The sequence below is a fragment of the Lactuca sativa genome, chromosome 2 (genome assembly GCF_002870075.4).
Source record: "Lactuca sativa cultivar Salinas chromosome 2, Lsat_Salinas_v11, whole genome shotgun sequence".
Taxonomy (NCBI): domain Eukaryota; kingdom Viridiplantae; phylum Streptophyta; class Magnoliopsida; order Asterales; family Asteraceae; genus Lactuca; species Lactuca sativa.
In genome coordinates, this window is record NC_056624.2 from 216,961,361 (window position 1) to 216,982,146 (window position 20,786).

The window sequence follows — 20,786 nt, forward strand, 5'->3', positions numbered from 1 at the left end:
AAAGTTTACTTTGGCTTTACAATTTTTGTACGTACTATGCACATCATCTTTGAAAATCACTGTCCACGAAAAAAAATGCTTGGAATCCTAAGTTACCATCTTTTATTAGCCATAAATATATTAACTCCATATCCAATTGGACTGGGTTAAAGAGCCGAGTAATGCGAATCACATGTGAAAGGTTAAACAGCCCATGCTCGCATGACTTATGTGAAAGGTTAAACAACCCATGCTCGCATGACTTGTGCATCAGAAGATATGAAAATATAAATAATATATGAATATTCCAGAAGCCTTTCACATGTGATTATTGGCTCTTTAGCCTATCACATGTGATTCACATGACTGGGCTATTTAGCCTTTCACATTTGGTCCCCATGCTCAGCTCTGTGCATGAAAATCACATGTGAATTACTTAAAAGACACAGTCATGTGATCGGTCCTGTAGGGAAATAGAGTTCGGTTCAATTTAAGAGTAAGTTAGTAAAATTTTTATCTTGTAATTCTAATCTTTATTTGAGGGTTTTGTAACGTTTTTTTTGTCCTTATTTTGATTTTTATAACAATTCTAGTCTTTAATCTAAATAAAATGACTATTATACTGTTTATATAATATTTTATTATTTATTTTGTATTTATATAATTTTTTATAACATCAAGATCCCACTCTGTACCCTACAATGATATCTCCCTTTTTTATATTTATCCATATCTTTTTCTCTTTAATCCGATTCCAAAAATGGATTTTGAATCCAAACAAGTCTTTCTGGATATGCTCTTTATTTAGATCTAGTTTCCCAAACTCAGCAATTTGACCATTTGAATGTGCAGGACACTCTGATTAATCGGGTAGGGAAAACGCCACAAATGAAATCGACCCTTTTATACTTAAGTTCCTAAAACTTCTTAAAAATCCCTAAGGCACAAACTTTTTTTTGGAAGTTAAACTCAACTAATGTTGTTTTTCAAAAGATAAACACTTTACACTGCTTGGACAGCAGTTTTTTTCCTTTCTGCCAGATTATCATTTTAATGCAGTTCTTTTGGTTCCTATAAATAGGTTGTAGTTAATTAAAAGTTAATTATGTAACTGGATATATACCTAAGTATCTATTGGGTTATTTAAAAGTTCACAAGTGACAAGGCTTAAGAAGCTTTTTCAAAGAAATCCTCTGTTTCCTCTGTTTTTTCTTCTCCTATGTAATCAGCACGTCTGTGTTAAAATATAGCCATTTGGTTAACAAATTGGCATCAGAGCCTGAACCTTATGAGAACCTTAATGGGCTATGTCTCACTTCTGAAACTCAACAAGTCCAATTGCAAGAAATAAAGAAAGGAGGAATAGTCTCCTACACCCCCTTTCACACCTTTCCAACCGAAGGACAACACAAGGAAACATTCCATCAATCACAAAAGTATTCAAGAAGGATAATGAGCATCGGAGTTCACCATGCACCTGGATTTTGGATTTTGTTTTTCTGCTGTGGAACACAAAGATGAATGTGAATGGTAATGATTTGTTACATACATACTAACAAATGATGTATACGTTTCCACTATGGGTTTCACAATGGTGCTTGCAGATTTTTAAAATTTGCAATTTCACCCTAATGTTTCCAATCTTTCAGATACACTTCAAAATTTTATCTTTCTCTGTAAAGATCGCCATATTTTTAAAATAATAACATATGTGAATACATATGTTTTTAACAATTGACACACAAAATATTGACCAACACGACACTTCAAATGTTTTGAAGCATATCCAGAATATGCAGGGAATCCACATAACACGATACTCCAATCTTGACAGTTGAAGCCATATGTTCCTCTATTTTCTTTAAATTTGCTAGTGCATATTGTGTAGTAGTAGCATCCTCTTGAAGAAGATTTACGAAGGTTAAGACCTACGTTAAAGATGTCATATGTCGGCCTTTTCCCTGTCACACCTCCAACAATAGTATACCGAAACTGTATACATCCCCACTTCTTGCCGTCTCACTCCCAACACCATACATTGCAACTTTAAGTTGTAGTTATTTTAGGACAAAAAAAGGGAAATTGAGTAATCTAATCCATATAAATGAACAATTTGACACCAATAACCTACTTTGTATAAAATGACCACTTACTCCGCAATATCATATTCCGGTGTAGTTATGTTAATTCTGGAGTTGGTGGTGGTTGGTAGGTATCGGGGAATTTAACACTCCGGTAAGTTTCAGACTATAAAAGTGTATTCCGGATTATGTACACCGGAATATCTTATTCCGGAGTAGGTGGTGGTTGGTAGGTATATGTTTCTGCAATCTGTCACCCTTATGTTCCGGACTGGAAATGTGTATATCGGATGGAAATGTGTATATCGGACTATACTCTAGAATGTACGGGCATTCTTGAATGTTGTTCCGAAGTGGTGAAATTAGGGTATTTATGTGTTCTTTGTTCATCTAGAAGCCATGTTCACTATATTTATTTGTCTTTGTTCCCGATTGCAGTACATTTCATTGTCTTTATTCCTTCGCAAGCAGTGTTGTTTGATAGTTTTGTTTTCTAAAAGAATAAGTATGTATAATGATTTTTTTCGAGTACCAGTTTCTAAGTCCATGTTACACACTAATTGAATACGTCTATCTTTTCAATGTCATGTATCAAATATAGTTATGTAGATTCTTGACTATAGTGATGTCATATATTTTCTTGGTTTTGTTAGTAGTATGCCTTTTAACACAATACAACTGTTTGTTGTTAATAATGGAGAAAATTCCAAGAAAGCCACTATATTACCACAAATCTTTTGGATTTGACGCCGAGTTAATATTTTTTTTTCCAATTATGTTACTATATTTACAATTTTGTTGCAACATCAACAAAATGACCGGTTTTCCTTGCTCTTTCGGTAAACACTTTTCCCGAATTACAATAAAGTCACTATATTACGACAAATTTTTGATTTTGACTCCGACTTTTTTTTCTCATTTATGTCACTATATTTACAATCATATTGCAATATCAACCAAATGATCGATTCAATGCAAACCCTATATTTGAAACTTAACGTTGCCACAGAAGATCCAACGTGGCTTTCACATCATAATATTGCTATGTCATTTATTTGGTAACTTGCTACATTGATGGTAATCGGTCACTTGAAGTAGTATTAATAATCTTTAACAGGGCTATAAACGAACCAAACGTTCGAAGAGCCGTTCAGTGAGAAGTTTGTTTATTTAATAAACATAAACACAAATTCTTGTTTTTTATTTAAAAGAACAAACTTGAACAATGGTCTCATTCATTCATTTATGTCCATGAACGTTTGTTTATATTATTCGTTTAAGTTTATTTATGTTTATATATGTTCAATTGTTTTTCTATATATTACTATATTATATGTTTGTTTATGTTCATATATGTTAAATTGTGTTTCTTTATATTTGTTCATTTATGTTCGTTTACTTATGTTCATTTAGCATGTTCATGAACATAAATGAATGAACATGAACAAGGAATTTGTTAAACACTACAAGAAAACTAGCCTTTAATGACAAACATTGTGTGTCATAAAGGGCACAAATGATACACAAATGCATGTCGTTGAAGCCCCTGCCATAAAGAAAGACGAAATGCATTTGCGTATCGTAACCTTACGATGTGCATTTATGACACATGTTGCATGTCATTGAAGCCCCTGTCATAAAGAAAGACGAAACACATTTGTGTGTCGTAACCTTACGACACACATTTACAACACACGATGCATATCATTAAAGACCATGTCATAAATTAAGATGACACGCATTCGTGTCATAAACTTCAGCAACCATTTACGATACACATTTATGACATACATTTACGATATGCATTTACAACGTGCATTTATACATAAATATATACCAAAACATTCAATTTCATCTAAATGCCAGGTTATCAAAAACATTGTATGCACCCTACATATCAAAATAGGATGCAACTTAACATTTAACGCAATTAACAAAAACATTGTACACCACATGTCAAAACACGATGCCTAACATTCACGGTTAACAAAAGTATTGTTTGTGGATACAAAAATTACCGATAAATGAAGGCGGTAACAAAAGCTGACTATTCTTCACAGATTTCATCAATATTTTCATTTGTGTATTGAACTTTTGTCACCCCCTACCTGAAAGAAAAAAAATTGCATATGATGTTTCAATTATAAAAAATGATCATTTATTTAACAGTGAGTATGTTATATTCAAAAAATAAACATAAACGTAAACTCTTCTTTCTTATTAGAGCATTGTACTTTCAAATAAATGAAAGTATTTTGTTATTTCTTATATAAACCTAGACAAAACTACAAATTTGGTCCTTATGGTTTGCAAATAATTGTGGATATGGTCCAATAACTTTACGAATTGCATGAAAGTTCCAAAATCAAGAATTTTTTATGGTTATCGTCCCCAAATTAAGAAATTTATGTGATTTTGGTCCTCAGGAAACCTCAAAGGATGATTTTGCCCTTTTAAAAAATGATCATTTATTTAACAGTGAGTAGTATTTTATTTTTTTAATGTTATTATAATTACAAAATAAAACGAAATGTATAAAAAAAAAGTTATACACCCGACCACTACTCCACCCCCACACTACCGTACCATTTCTCTCTCTCTCTCTCTCTCTCTCACACACACACACACACACACATTAACCTACAACAAGACACAAACCCACTTGAAGATTGAGTGTAAGCTTCATTACAACCCACCATTCCTCCCTCCCCGTTACTTCATCGGAAAACCCAAACAAAATAAAAAAATCCACCAAAGACTGCCACCTCTAACCTGCAACCGGATCAAAAACACCCACCATTACATATTGAAAATAAATCACCAAATGTTCCAGGGACATCGGTTTTGCATTTTCTTCACCCAAATCTTAGGTGGCTTTCTGGCCATAACACAAACATATACATCTCTCTCGATAACCACACACAATGAGAATCAATCTTTCAAAAAACCAACAAAAACTTACCTTAAAAGCTTCAATCCATCTGTAATACAACCAAATCGCTGATGGGGAGGAGGGTACGGAGATGTGCTTTGTCTAGTTGTGCAACCTAAGATTTATTCCACCGTCGCGATGGCCCTTGTCGTGTTTCATAGTTCAGGCCATACATTCCTCTATTTTCTTTGCTTTTGCTTCCGTAAATTGCGTAGCAATAACATCCTCTTGAAGTAAATTCAGAAGGTCATCATCAATAACACCGATTACATGGTCCGGCAAGGCCATGTATGCAAATTTATGAATGCTGAGGTTTTCATTAAAGATGTTGTCTGTCGGTCACTTCCCTGTCATCACCTCCAGCAATAGTATTCCGAAACTGTAGACATCTCCACTACTTGTCATCTCACTCCCAACACCATACTCTGCAACTTATAAGGAAATGTACTAGCTACAAATATATATCAGCATGAACCGGAATATATGAACTTTACCTGGAGGTTCAAACCCAATTGTTCCTCTAATGCCACTTGTGCTATTTTGGTCTGAATCTGTTCCAAGAAATCGAGCTAACCCAAAATCTCCAACGTGAGCCACTAAATCATCATCGGCAAAATGTTGCTAGGCTTCCGGTCACAGTGAACGATGGTTGGTAGGCAGTGATTGTGAAGATAATCAAGTGCAGATGCAACATTAATAAGAATATTCATTCTTTGAAGGAGATTCAAGCTGGATGTAGTTGCATGTGAATGCAACCAATCATGTAAACTCCCATTCAGCATGAAATCATATACCAAAGCTTTGAAGTCATTGCCTTTAAAGTCAACACTTGAACATGAAGTTATTATCTTCAACAGTTTCCGGTGTCGGATATTACGCCATGCTTCACATTCCGCTATAAAGCTTTTGTGAGCACCTCGGTTTTGCAGATGTATAACTTCGTCTGCAACAATTCTACCATCATGATCATCAAGGACTCCTTTGTAAACAGAGCCAAATCCACCCTCGCCAATCAAATTGGCTTCGGAGAATCCATTGGTAGCCTTGAGAAGTTCACCGTATGATACTTTCATGAACTGTACATCCCTAAGTGATTGAGATGATGGGCCCTTCCTTTTCTTATACCAAACATATACTAAACATAGAATGCTGAAAATGGTGAATGCAATTATAAAGAATATGATGGACAAAGGAAACTCTTTTTGATGTTTTTCTGTCTTGCATTCGGGTAACCCAAGTTCAGCCAAGCCACCACAAAGCCTGATATTACCCATAACAGAGAATGCACTGGCATTGGCAAACACTCCTAGCACCGGTACTTCACCTTCAAAATCATTAAATGATAGGTTTACATATACGAATGAAAATCGTTCCATGAATTGAGGGATTTGTCCTGATAAATTATTATGAGAGAGATCAGGTATCTCAACTCCTCTCATTGAAGTTAATGACGATGGTACTATGCCTTGAAATGAGTTGCCTTTGAGGGATAAGAATGAAAGGCTAGTGCAATCACCAAGGCTACTAGGAATGTTTCCTGATAAATTATTATCAGATAAATCTAGAGCACTCAGCATCTTGAGTTTGCCAACCTCTATTAGAAGTGAGTCGATGAGGTTGTTTTGAGAAAGATTTAATACTACGGCTAGAGATGAAAGTTGAACAAGTTGTTTAGGAATTTTGCCACTGAGTTTATTGTGAGCAAGTTGCAATTGTATTAGACGATGACAATTTTCAAGGCTTGTTGGAATATGTGATTCTAATCCGTTGGAACTTAAATCAAGGTCAATCAACAATGATAAGTTCCCAATGGAGTCTGGAATCGCCCCGGAGAATTGGTTGTTATATAGATGAGCAGATTGTAGATTTTGAAGCTGGCCATGGTGGAATGGATTTCTCCTGTGAATCGGTTATCTGATAAACCTAGAGTGGTCAAGCCGACTAGATTACCTATATTTGAAGGGAGGTGTCCATATAAATTATTTTCTTCTAAGATTAGATGATAGAGTTGACTAGAAAGATTACCAATTGATGTGGGCAACACTCCTTAAAACTTAGAATTAAAAACCTGCAAAGACCTAATTTGCTGCAGTTTTTCAAAGTATCAATAAACCTCATATCATCACCTTCTCCAAGTCCACTGATGTTACCATTTACGTAACCACCAAGGGATATCACACGGATATCTTTTAGTTTTGCAAAGTCAATTGTCAACTTCCCACTAAAATTGTTTGCTTGCATTTCAAGATGATATAATTTCGAACAATTAGCTATCGAGGGTGGGAGAAGTCCGGTTAGTTGGTTACCCCATAACTGAAAGTACTCAAGATGTGGGAGCATTGCACCTAACGATGAGGGAAGAGTACCAATAAGCTGATTCCAAGGCAAGGTAAATATCGTTAGGAGTGAGAGGTTATAAATGGAATGAGGGATGATTCCAAATAAATTACAATGACCACAATCAAAACCTGTTAAGATTTTCCAATGGCCTAAGGAGTCTGGAATGCTCCCACCCAATGGATTTTCAGCAGCAGAGAACACTTCCATTGATGTTATATTCCCAGAGACACACGGGATTCCACCTGTTAACTTATTTCTACTAAATACCAAGTGAGTAATTTTTGAGAGGAAACTAATCTCTTTGGGTATGCTTCCAACTAGCTTGTTATTAGAAAGGCCAAGCCTTTCAAGGTTAGAACAACAAGACAAGTTACTTGGAATGAATCCGTTGAATTTGTTAAAGCGAAGATCGAGGACACGTAGCCTGGATAGACGACCCAGTTCATAAGGGATGGTTCCTTGAAAGTTGTTGTTCCAGAGAGAAAAGAAACGAAGGAAGCTGAGGTTCCCACATGTGGAGACAACGAGCCTTCTAGGCCTTGTGAAATCTTTCGTAGAGCAGTGACTCTTCTGTGGCGCTTCCCACGTGAAACACCACTCCATTCACAGAAATGAAAAGAATTATTCCATGAGCTTAGAGCTTCTTCATTCCTGATCATCGACTTCAACTTCAAGAGCACTTGATAATCGGTGCAAGTGCTCTTAAGACGGTTTTCTGACCATTTTTGGTCTAGATCTTTATAAAATCCAAAAAAATAAAATGTTCTCGGTATAAATCAAAGATTTTTTTTATCAAACTTTATTAAGTCCCTCTAATCCCTTTCGTAACTTTTAGTTGGCTAAGAGTAGTAGCTTTCAACACAATGACGTTCTCATCAAATATTTTCACAAAATTTTAAAAGTCAACATAGAAAATGAAAGGTGACATGTATTCTGACCCCTCTTTCGTTGTGTAATAATAAAAGAGCCATGTTTCCACATTAAATTCCAAAATTTGTTTAAGAAAGAAGCCAACCAGCTAGTATTCTAGCCCCTCATTTGGGTTTAGAATAGTGAGAGAAATATTTTCCACATAAAACTCCAAAATTTGCCATAACCTCTTTTTTTGTTTGCTTATCGCCTTGCATTTTGGTCACCCAAGTTCTGCCAAGCCACCACAAAGCCTGCTATTCCCCAAGACAAAGAATGCACTTGTATCGGTAAACAGTCCAATTAGTGCAGGTATTTCACTCTCAAAACCATTAAAGGATATGTTACACATGCTTTAATAAGAGAAATCGTTCCAGGAATCAAGGAATTAATTTGTACCGACAAATTATTATGGAACTTTACTTGATAAATTATTATCACGTAAATAAGGTATGATTACATTTATTTATTTATTTTATGGAAATGTTGAATATTGAACAAGTGTCAAATTGGAAACGTTGAATATTTGTTTCAACCCCGTAAAAAGGGGTTTCGGGTCAACGGTTCAACCAACTTTTTGGTATACCGGGTCGGTTAGATTCATGTCATAAATGAGTAAGTTTTCATCTCTACTAGTTGACCCAGTTCAACTAGGATTTGCCACACTACCTCAATTTTTTGTCATTTACAAGGCGTGGGTTGCCATGCTTGTCACCTTCATTTTTTTCTAAAATTAATGAATATTAAATTTTAAAAGTTCATACATATTATTTTTATAAAACATAAAGATTCTATAACATCCGGATTCTCAGGTATATTATTTTATTCATTTATTTTGGAGGTTGTGGAGGGACTCGTCGAGTTGGCGCTTAGACTCGCCGAGTAGGGTCGCGAATTCTTATCCGGATTGATGACCGAACTCGGCGAGTTCATGGGTGGACTCGGCGAGTCCGCACTGTTTAATGAAACCCTAATCTCTCGGGTTTGGGACCTATTTAAAGGCCCTTAGGGCCATCATTTGCAGCTATCAGTCCCCTGAGAGAAACCCTAGAGTGCTTGAGCGTTTTGGGAGAGAGAAGAAGCCATTGTTGATCTTTGAAGTATTGTTTAGCAAGGAGAAGGAGGTTCTAGCCAAGAGGAAGCAAAGAAGGTTGACATTCTGTGGATTTGTTATGATGATCATATGGATTTAGGGTTTCTTGGACCCTTTATTGGTTAGATTTGATGCCCATTTAGTCCCTATTTGTGATGAGGCTTTAGATCTGGATCCATAGAGGTCCAGAGAGCCTTACTCATCAAGCTTTATGAAGATCAATGGGGGTTTTGACCATGGGTTATGATAATTGGGGATAAAACATCATATAGGATCAAATAGATGTTGTTTGTGCATCAAGATATAGACTTTACGTGATTATCATGCTTGGGAAGGTCGGATCTATGGATAATGGAACAGATCTGACCTCAGGAGGTCAGTTTGGTTTGTGCATGGTATGGACTCGCCGAGTCCAAGAACAGACTCGGTGAGTAGGGTTAGGGTTTCCCCGTAAATCACACAGTTGGAGACTCGCCGGGTTTGGGAATGACTCGATGAGTCAGAAGGGATCTAGAGGACGTGTGTACACGATGGAACTCGCCGAGTTTGACGATCAGCCAGCGCCCGAACGGTGATTTCCAAAAATACCCTTACATTTTGTAGTATGAGATATATTAAAAGGTGCTATGCATTCTAGAGTAGGCTAGGTATTCATATTAGGACTAGAGTGGCCTGATTTCTGATGCCTTAGCCTAGGAAGATTTCTGCTGCCATGAGATGCTTTAGAGTAAGTAGGTAGCAGTGAGGTGCTATGAGAGTCTACCGAAGGGTATTTTATGTGTGAAAAGAGATAGAGTACTTGTGATTTGGGATCCTCGGAGGAGGACTTGGGGTGGATGCTGATGCGGTGTGGACGGTAGTATTGGGCCCGTACTACTGAAGACATCGGGTCAGTGCACAGTCCAAGTAAGAATCCTTAGGGTGCCAAGGAACAAGTAGGATGGGTTTATCGAGTGTATGTATACTCGAGCGAGTCCCTGATATTTCTTTATGTTGTATTTCAGAGGTAGATCATGGTTGGGACACGCCACACACTAGAGGTCAGTGGGACGAGCGATGAGGAGATTCGTAGGATCATCCACGAGGAGGTGGCTGCGGCCATCAGGGCTGAGATTCTAGAGATGTTCGGGTCTATTAAGACAACCTTGATTGAGACTTTTGACGAACGCTATGCTGCTCTTTCTGATGCTGCTGTTGCAGCAGCCACTGTGGCCGTTGTTGCTGCCAGGCCGCAGGGGGGTGACTCGTTGTTGTACCGGGAATTCAGCAACACGAAGCCACCAGAGTTTGACGGGACTCAGGATCCAATAGCCGCGATGAGGAGGATCTCTGGCATAGAGGAGTGCTTTTACATATGTTCATGTACAGAGCATCTGAGAGTTCGGTTCGTGCTGAACCAGCTTCACTTGGGAGCGAAGGATTGGTGGAAGTTCGTGACAACACATTATTCTTCAGCAGAGCTTGTTGCGGTGACCTGGGAGAGGTTCACCGCTATGTTTCGTGATGAGTATGTTCCCCCGGTGGAACGGGAGCGTTTGGCTCAAGAGTTCTTGACCCTTAATTAGGGTACTGAGTCAGTTACTGTGATTACCCGAATGTTTCACGAGAGGGCGATGTTCTGCCCTGAGCACGTGTCGACCGAGCAGGCACGTATGACCCGATATCTGAGCATTCTGAGGAGAGACATTCGTGTGTTTGCGGAAAACTCATCATACCATACATTTGTTGAGCTTCAGGAAAATGCCCGGAAGAGGGAGATTGAGTTAGAGAAGCAGGCCAGGGAGGAGGCCGAGTCTCAGAGGATGGATCGGCGGCCGGCATAGTCTCAGCCGACAGCCAAGCGAGCCAAGCCCGCCGATTCGAGGTCTGGGGGTCAGAAGGGCCGCACTTGCGGAAATTGTGGCAAGGGTTATGATGGATTTTGTAGGGCTGGTGCTTGCTACAAGTGTGGCAAGGAGGGGCATATCACCAAGGATTGCCCCAAGGGATTCATGGTCTGCTTTCATTGCAACCAGACCGGGCACCGGAAGGCGGAGTGTCCATAGTTGCGAGGGACGACACAAAGAGCATCCTAGGGATCTGCCCCTGTTACTGCGAGAGCTAGTAAGGGTCGGTCGATGAAGGCCGAGGCGCAGAAGGCGCGAGGGAGGGCGTTCCAGCTGACAGTGGAGGAGGTCCGTGCAGCACCTGACGTCGTGGCTGATATGTATTCTTTCACGTATTTATTTTTATGTTAAGATATTGTGCTTATATCATGATATGCGTAGGTACTTTCCTTGTGAATTCTGTACCCGCTTTAGTGTTGTTTGACTCGGGTGCGAGTCGGTCCTTTGTATCATTAGCTTTCAGTAGGAACATCGGTATTCAGCGAGAGGTGATGAGTGTACCTTTGCGTGTTTCCATAGCTGACGAGCGGGCAGTGTATGCCACAGATGTGATCCGGGGATGTGTACTTGAGATCTTCGGCGTTAGATTTCCAATAGATCTAGTCCCGATTGCGATGGGGGACGTATGTGTTATCATGGGCATGGATTAATTAAGCCGTGTTAGGGCAGTGATAGACTGCGAGCAGCAGCTAGTGACGATCCGACATCCTAGTGGGGGAGTGCTGACAGTTTGTGGTGAGGGGACTCGTAGTGATTGAACATTCTGTTCGGCTGCCAGAGCGAGGCAGAGTTTGTAGCAGGGCTGCAAGGGGTTCGTAGCCTATGTGATGGATACGCGTGAGGCCGTTGGGAGGCTGAGTTCAGTTGGTGATGTTCCGATAGTGCGTGAGTTCACAAACACCGAGGAGTTGTCGGGTGTGCCTCCCGAGAGGCTGGTGGAGTTTCGCATCGATCTGATTCCCGGGGCTGTGCCTATTGCTAAGGCGACATATCGCCTAGCACCGCTAGAGATGCAAGAGTTATCCTTACAGTTTCAGGAACTGTTGGGGAAGAGGTTCATTCGTCCGAGCATCTCACCTTGGGGAGCGCCGATTTTCTTCGTTAAGAAGAAGGATGGTTCGCACCGGATGTGTATAGATTACCGGGAGTTGAACAAGTTAACGGTTAAGAACCGTTATCCGTTGCCGAGGATTGATGACTTATTTGACCAGATTCAGGGAGCATCTTGGTTCTCCAAGATTTATTTGAGGTCTGGATATCACCAGATGAGGGTGCGTGATGAAGATATTCAGAAGACGGCGTTCCAGACGCGATATGGGCATTATGAGTTCGTGGTGATGCCTTTCGGGCTCACCAATGCACCAGCAGCGTTCATGGATCTCATGAACCGAGTATGCAGGCCGATGTTGGATCGCTAGGTGATCGTGTTCATCGACGATATATTGGTGTATTCGAGGTCTAGAGAGCAGCATGAGGAGCATTTGAGGGAGATCCTCGGGGTTTTGAGATCGGAGAGGCTCTATGCCAAATTCTCCAAGTGTGATTTCTGGTTACAGGAGGTCCAATTCCTGGGACATCTCGTTAACCAAAATGGGATTTTGGTCGATCCGGCCAAGATTGAGGCGGTGATGAGCTGGGAGGTACCGAAGTCGGCCTCCGAGATTAGGAGTTTTCTGGGGTTGGTCGGTTATTATAGGAGATTCATTCATGATTTCTCCAAGATTGCAGTGCCACTCACTAGTTTGACCCGGAAGGGTGTTGCTTTCTCATGGGGCCCAGAGCAGCAGACCTCATTTGAGACTCTTCACCAGAAGTTTTGTGAAGCCCCGGTGCTATCCCTCCCAGAGGGAGTTGATGATTTCGTGGTTTACTGTGACGCATCTATATCCAGAATAGGTGCAATGCTCATGCAGAGGGGGCATGTGATAGCGTATGCATCGAGACAGCTGAAGCCTCATGAGGTGAGGTATCCCACTCATGATCTGGAGTTGGGGGCAGTAGTGTTCGCCCTCAAGATTTGGCGTCACTATCTGTATGGGGTTCGATGTACCATATACACGAACCACAAGAGTTTGAAGTACTTGATGGATCAGCCCAACTTGAACATGCAGTAGAGGAGGTGGTTGGACGTGGTAAAGGATTATGATTTTGAGATCCTGTACCACCCGGGCAAGGCTTAATGTAGTAGCCGACGCCCTGAGTCGTAGGACAGAGAGCTAACATGGTAGCCGATGCCTTGAGTCGTAGGGCGGAGAACGTCCCGATTCGAGACGTTTGCATGAGATTGATAGTGATGACTCCGGTGTTGGACACCATTCGAGGGGCCCAGGCTGAGGCCGTGAGACCAGAAAACCATAAGAGAGAGCGAGTTATCGGGCAGGTATCGGAGTTCGTTACCGATAGCGGGGGCTTATGACATTTCAGGGTCGGATTTGGGTATCGTTTGTGGGCGGGACGCGTACCATTTTGATGGAAGAGGCATATCGATCGAAGTTCTCAATCCATCCCGGGGCCACTAAGATGTATTTGGACTTGAAGAGGGAGTATTGGTGGCCCTGTATGAAGAGGGACGTCGCGTGGTTCGTTGAGAGGTGCCTAACCTGTCGTAGGGTTAAGGCCGAGCACCAGAGACCACATGGTAAGTTACAGCCATTGGAGGTTCCCGAGTGGAAGTGGGAACAGATTACTATGGATTTTATCACCAAATTGCCAAGGACTGCGAGGGGCGTCGATGCAATTTGGGTGATTATAGACAGGTTGGCAGAGATGTACGTGAGGGAGGTGGTATCGCGGCATGGAGTGCCAATCTCGATTGTCTCAGATCGAGATGTGCAATTCACTTCCAGATTCTAGAATAAATTTCATGAGGAATTGGGTATGAGACTGCATTTTAGTACCGCATACCACCCACAGACCGACGGGCAGAGTGAGCGGATGATTTAGATGCTCGAGGACATGCTTCGAGCATGTGTGTTGGACTTCGGCGGAAGTTGGGACACGTATTTACCCTTGGCGGAGTTTTTCTACAACAACAGTTATCATTCGAGCATAGGTATGCCACCCTTTGAGTTGTTGTATGGGAGGAAGTGTTGGACTCCTATCTGTTGGGGAGAGGTAGGGCAACGTGCGATGGGTAGTACAGAGATTGTGCTTCAGACGACAGAGCAGATACAGCAGGTCAGACAGAGGTTGCTGACCGCTCAGAGTCGCCAGAAGAGTTATGCGGACAGACGCCGGTCCGAGCTCGAATTTCAGGTCGGCGACTTTGTACTCCTGAAGGTCTCTCCTTGGAAAGGAGTGATCCGATTCAGGAAGAGGGGCAAGCTGAGGCCCTTTCAAGGTGATTGCGAGGGTAGGCCGGGTGGCCTACTGGTTGGAACTACCTGCAGAGTTAGGTCAGATTCATGACACCTTCCACGTATCTTAGCTGAGAAAGTGTATAGCCAACAAGTTGGCAGTGGTACCATTAGAGGATATTTAGGTGGATGCGAGCCTGAACTATGTTGAGAGACTGGTGGCTATTATGGATCGGAAGATCAAGGTTCTGAGGAGCAAGGAAGTGCCTCTGGAGCAGGTCCAGTGGCAGCATCAGAAGGGGTAAGAGTTGACTTGGGAGCCGGAGCGTGAGATGCGTGAGCAACAGCCAGAGTTGTTCGCAGAGTAAGACTTCGAGGACGAAGTCTGATTCTAGTGGGGGGGAATTGTAACATTCGGATTCCCAGGTATATTATTTTATTCATTTATTTTGGAGTTTGTGGAGGGACTCGGCGATTTGGCGCTTAGACTCGCCGAGTAAGGTCACAAATTCTTATCCAGATTGATGACCGGACTCGGCGAGTTCATGGGTGGACTCGTCGAGTCCGCACTGTTTAATGAAACCCTAATCTCTCGGGTTTGGCACCTATTTAAAGGCCCTTAGGGCCGTCATTTGTGGCTATCAGTCCCCTGAGAGAAACCCTAGAGTGCTTGAGCGTTTTTGGAGAGAGAATAAGCCATTGTTGATATTTGAAGTATTGTTTAGCAAGGAGAAGGAGGTTCTAGCCAAGAGGAAGCAAAGGAGGTTGACATTCTGTGGATTTAGGGGTCAGAGCTTCACATTGGAGGTAATAATTTGGCTTCCCTTATGTTGTTATGATGATCATATGAATTTAGGGTTTCTTGGACCCTTTATTGGTTAGATTTGATGCCCATTTAGTCCCTATTTGTGATGAGGCTTTAGATCTGGATCCATAAAGGTCCAGAGAGCCTTACTCATCAAGCTTTATGAAGATCAATGGGGGTTTTGACCATGGGTTATGATAATTGGGGCTAAAACATCATATAGGATCAAATAGATGTTGTTTGTGCATCAAGATATAGACTTTACGTGATTATCATGCTTGGGAAGGTCAGATCTATGGATTAATGGAACAGATCTGACCTCAGGAGGTCAGTTGGGTTTGTGCATGGCATGGAATCGCCGAGTCCAAGAACAGACTCGGCAAGTAGGGTTAGGGTTTCCCCGTAAATCACACAGTTGGTGACTCGCCGGGTTGGGAATGACTCGGTGAGTCAGAAGGGATCTAGAGGACGTGTGTACGCGATGCAACTCGCCAAGTTCATAATTGGACTCGACGAGTTGAGTCGAGGTGGCCCCGCGATTCAAGCCAGGTGTCACATGTCGAGCAAGGGAAGGACTCGACGTGTTAAGCGGGACTAGACGGGTATGGGTGGACACGGATGAACTCGCTGAGTTGCCCGAAGGCACTCGATGAGTCGGGTCAAAGGTTGACCGTTGACCAGCGTTGACCAGGGTTGACTAGTGTTGATTTGATAGTGTTAGTCAAACAAAGTCAGGAAAGTATTAATGAGAGTTGTACTTATGACATAGGAGGACGATAGGTCGAAAGATTGGACACGAGTGATTATCCGACATCAGCGAGGTGAGTCTTCACACTTTGCCTTACTCGATGGGGTAATTATGTGTGACCGGAAGGTCTTATGTGTATGATGTATATGTAATGTATGCTATATGCGATATGTTATGTGATATGAGTATGATGATGTGGACCGGAAGGTCAAGATGATATGGACCGGAAGGTCAACAGAGTCTGGGATAGAAATCCCCTGAGACACTCGGATCGGAAGATCCTAAGGCCTGGAAAGGCGTATGTGCAGTATGTGGTATTTTGGGGAACTCACTAAGCATTCGTGCTTACAGTGTTATGTGTTATGTGTTTCACGTACTAGCGAGGATCGCGGGAAGGCACCAGGGGCTGCCCCCCTTGGACCCCGCTCCCAGGGGCGCTGCCCCCGGTCCCCCGTTCGTTAAGGGCTTTGCCCCTAAATGTCAGTCTGCTTTTAATCTTGAATAAACTTAAACAAGTGCGCACTCCACACCTTCCTTACTTGTTTAATATTTATCAGACAAAGAAGGTATTTAACCAATTTTGGTCAGTTTTTTCTAGTACTTATGAAAATTCATATACTCATTCTCTGTTCTTTTCTCTTCTGAGTCTTATCCAATCAATGATTAAGGAGTACCACCCAATACTTTGATTTGATAGTGAAATCACAATTCTCAGAAGTTCCAAGGCTATTTTATCCCGATTCTCTTACAATATGAGTCAAGGAATGTCTAGTTGGTTTCACCCGGTTTCAGTTCAAGGAAAGTACTTTCACTGGAGTGCTAATCTTTCTAAGTACCTGGTTTCCGTGAATATGGTGAAGGAGAAATTTTTTCCAATTGCGCCTACCTAAAAGTTCATGGTGATCGTATGATAAACCTCTATTCGGTTTTTGAGATGGGTGGTTTCCTTACTCTCATTGGTGGAGTTTCTTTGGACAAAGTTTACATATGGAGTCTTAAAGATTTTCGGAGGATGGAGTGGGAGAAGTTGCAGTTAGTAACTTTCCCCGATCAGTACTTTAGAATATATCCCATTTCAACTGTGATAAGTAAGAGATATATTATCTTCAAGGATTCTGAATCAAGTAAAAGTATGTATAGTTATGATTTGAAATATGGAGTAGTTATTATTAAAGAGCTGAAAATCAACATTGAAATAGATCATTGTGTGGTTCATACATCAGCACCAAGTTTTATACTGCCAAGGGCGTAATACATGCAAGTAGCGAGTTCGAGAACTTAAAAGAGGAGGTATCACTTAGGTCCATATGTAAGATAATGGGATGTCATCCATTTGTACTAGTATTGTAGCCTTGATTATATGGCTTAATTTTTAGAAAATCTGCAAAGTATATATATGTAAAGTGTAAACATAGATTTATTTTTTTTAAAGGCCATTGTGAAAATATTATGCTCTTACACACTTTCACTTAACAATTGCAACCCCTACTTTTTCTATTTCACGTGGCGTTTGTTCTCCAAATAGCATAAACTTGGACGGAAGATGGTGGAATGGAATTGATAAAATAGCAGAATTAATTGAATCCGCGATTTGGATGGTTTATGTGCGTTTTTTTCTAGGAACATGTTCTTAATTTGTTAGATTGGCTATGCTTTGAATTCGCCCATGTGCATCTCTATATCGAAGAATCTGTTTAATATTAAGATGTCTTTGAAATTGTAATCATATCTAATTGTTTTTACAGTTCCTGCATGGTGTTAGTGTTATGACAATTTACACGAAAATAGGTCGATTTGGTAATATTTTATTCTCAATTATATTAGCCGGATGTTCACAAATTTGACTACTTGTTAGACGAGGATTACACAAAAATAACATATTTTTGCACTTGACAAAAGTGATCACCAACTCCAAAAAGGATGTTTTCGACCCATTGATCTGACAGGTGTCCACCTTTTTTGTGTGGTTCTTTTTAATGGAAATCTGAAATGTTGTACCCATAACATTTGCGAATAACATTTCAAACTCTATAACTGAAGCAACATGGAATCATACACGGAAGAGATTCAAAACTGAACATGTTCTTTTTACTTTGTACATATTTGTTACAATTTATAGTGTTTAAATATCGAATATCGACTCTGAAATAAAATCCTTTGCCCAAAATCCGAAGAACTTCTCCGGCAAGGATTTTGTTTTCATTTCAAATAGGTAGTCAATGTGTATTCTTAGTAGTTAGGCATAAAAAGTCATTATCATGTGGTTTGGTAACTAGTTGAGTAGTATATTTAGTTTTCCAAAATGATAAACGAAGTGTGAAATCCAAAGAACATGCTCGAAAGGAAAACCATGTCCAAAATGCAAGCAATTTCTCTGAAATGCATCACCGAATTTCTGTTTTAATGACTTGATATGTTGTTATTTTAGCATAACCATGTGCATGGTGCTTTATTGACAATGAAATGAAACCCATAACTTGGTGGAATAATAATTGGCAAGCTACAATCTTCCCGAAACGTGTGAAGCAATTTTTAAGCAGACATGCTTTGATATATAGCTTGATGTCCTGATGTGGAAGAGGGTCCATTGCTTTTGTAATACATGTTTATATAAAGAGTCGTGTATAAATCCACAACACAACATGGATGAACTATATTCTGAGGTAGGTGTCTAATAGCTCTACTTTGGAAAGAGGGGTTTTTGTTTTATAACGGGCCAATGTTTTGTGAAATTTATTCAAAGTCGTTTAACATCAACAGAGTGTATGAAGTGGTTGCTTTCATTCGTAAAAGTAACTAATACGGTGAAGTTGAAAGACATAGATGTGGTTCTCCGGTACACACTTGATAAATTATTGAATGGGGAAGTAGTACGAGTGTGTCTAATATATGTTGGATAACGGTTTGAAGGGAGAGAGCCACGTCAGCCTGTCAAGGATGAGAACCTGTGTAACATTCCCAAATAAACATACTTTAATATTTTCCATTTTGGGCATCACGACACGAAAACTTCCCAGGGTCACCAATCCTTAAATTTCTCCTGTGGGCCTCCTTAAGTTGAAAGTTCTTATGGGATCTACTGTCTTCATAATTTTAAGACGTGTTTTGACTAGAAAAGTATCCATACCCCTTAGAAAGAATGTTTAATTCTCATTCTCAGTCGAGTGGGATTAGGTGCATGTAAGGACCCATATTCACCCCTTTACAAGGTTCAATGTCCTTCTTGAATACATTGAATTGTGCCCTAGCTTTGATATTATCTGTAACATCCCATATAGCAAATACCATAATATTATCCGCTTTGGGCCACCTGACATGAAAACTTCCCAAAGGTTACCCATCCTAAAATTTCTCCCATTCAAACCCCTTATAAGGAGTGCTTACTTTTCCTTCCAACCAATGTATCACGTGCAAGTAGCCACCCACCTACACCCCCACCTTTTACAGGGTCCTGCGTCCCCATTGAACACTTAAACTAATGTTGTAGATTTGATACCACTTATAACATTTCATATAACACGTACCACAATATTATCCAATTTGGGTCACTCGACACGGAACATTTCCATAGGTCACCTATCCTGAAAATTTTATCATATGAGCCTCTTTAACTATAGAGTTCTCATGGGATATGTTACATTACAACTTTAAAATGCATTGTGATAGGGAAGATATACAAACCCCTTATAAGGAATGGTTAGTTGTCTATTATAGGTTCGATGTCCATGTTAAATACATCGACTTATGCCTTGATTCTGATACCATTTACAACATCTCTAAAGGTATACACATGAATATTGTTCGTTTCCGGCATCCTAACATGAAAACTTCCCCAAGGGTCGCCCATTCTTAAATTACTCTCCATCAGGTCTACTTAACAATGAATTTCTTATTGATTATAATGCCCTCATTGTTTTAAAGTGGGTGGCTACAGGTACCTGATCATGTTGACCGTGCAGGAGAACTAAATATTCCTTATAAAGGTGTCGAGTTTTAAATCGTATGAAATTATAATAAAATTTAAAAAGACTACAAATAAAGTTTAAAAATGTTGAAATAAAAAAAAACTATAAAAAAGAAAAGAAAAATCTTAAAAATGTTGGATTTTTTTAAGGTCTTTAAAAGTTGTAGAAATTTTAGATTTGTAAATTATATAGATGAATATCATAATAAAATTTATTGTTCAGACTAAATTTGTAACAAATTTTAAAACCGAGACAAAAATGAAATTATAAAGAGGAGTAATTTGTTCAACGTGCATGAGATAACAAGATAAAAATACAGAAACATGATTTGGTTATTTTTTTAAAAAATAAAATATATTTGTTGGCAATTTGAATACAATTTAACTTTTTTTTTTTCTAAAAAATTTACAACCCATTATAATATTATTGTAATGATATAAAATAGAATCTATATTTATTAGAAAATTAATTAGTAGAATGAGTGTTGTTGATAATTTATATAAGTTATAAAAATAAAATATATCAGCAATATATTTTTTAGATAATAAACAAAATAAAAAATAAAGTGGGATTGATGTTGATAATTTATATAAGTAAAAAAATAGAATATATCACCAATATATTCTTTAGATATAAAAAAAAAATAAAGTGGGATCGATGACTATTAGAGTATTAGTATTTATACTATTTTTTTACTTATTGTTTAGGAAATAAATGGAGGAGTAAGGGGAGCTGGAGATGGTGTAAAGAAG

At 39.7% G+C, this 20,786-nt stretch overlaps 1 protein-coding gene across 1 annotated transcript; it reads right to left on the bottom strand.

Annotated features, from left to right (window-relative positions):
- Positions 1-4,176: 4,176 nt before the first annotated feature.
- LOC111905703 (receptor kinase-like protein Xa21) lies at positions 4,177-7,935 on the bottom strand. Its single transcript, XM_042899789.1, is given in 4 exon segments — positions 4,177-4,832; positions 5,023-5,603; positions 5,606-6,891; positions 7,061-7,935. Coding segments are annotated over 3 exon segments (2,325 nt in total). The 3' UTR covers positions 4,177-4,832; positions 5,023-5,439.
- Positions 7,936-20,786: the final 12,851 nt, after the last annotated feature.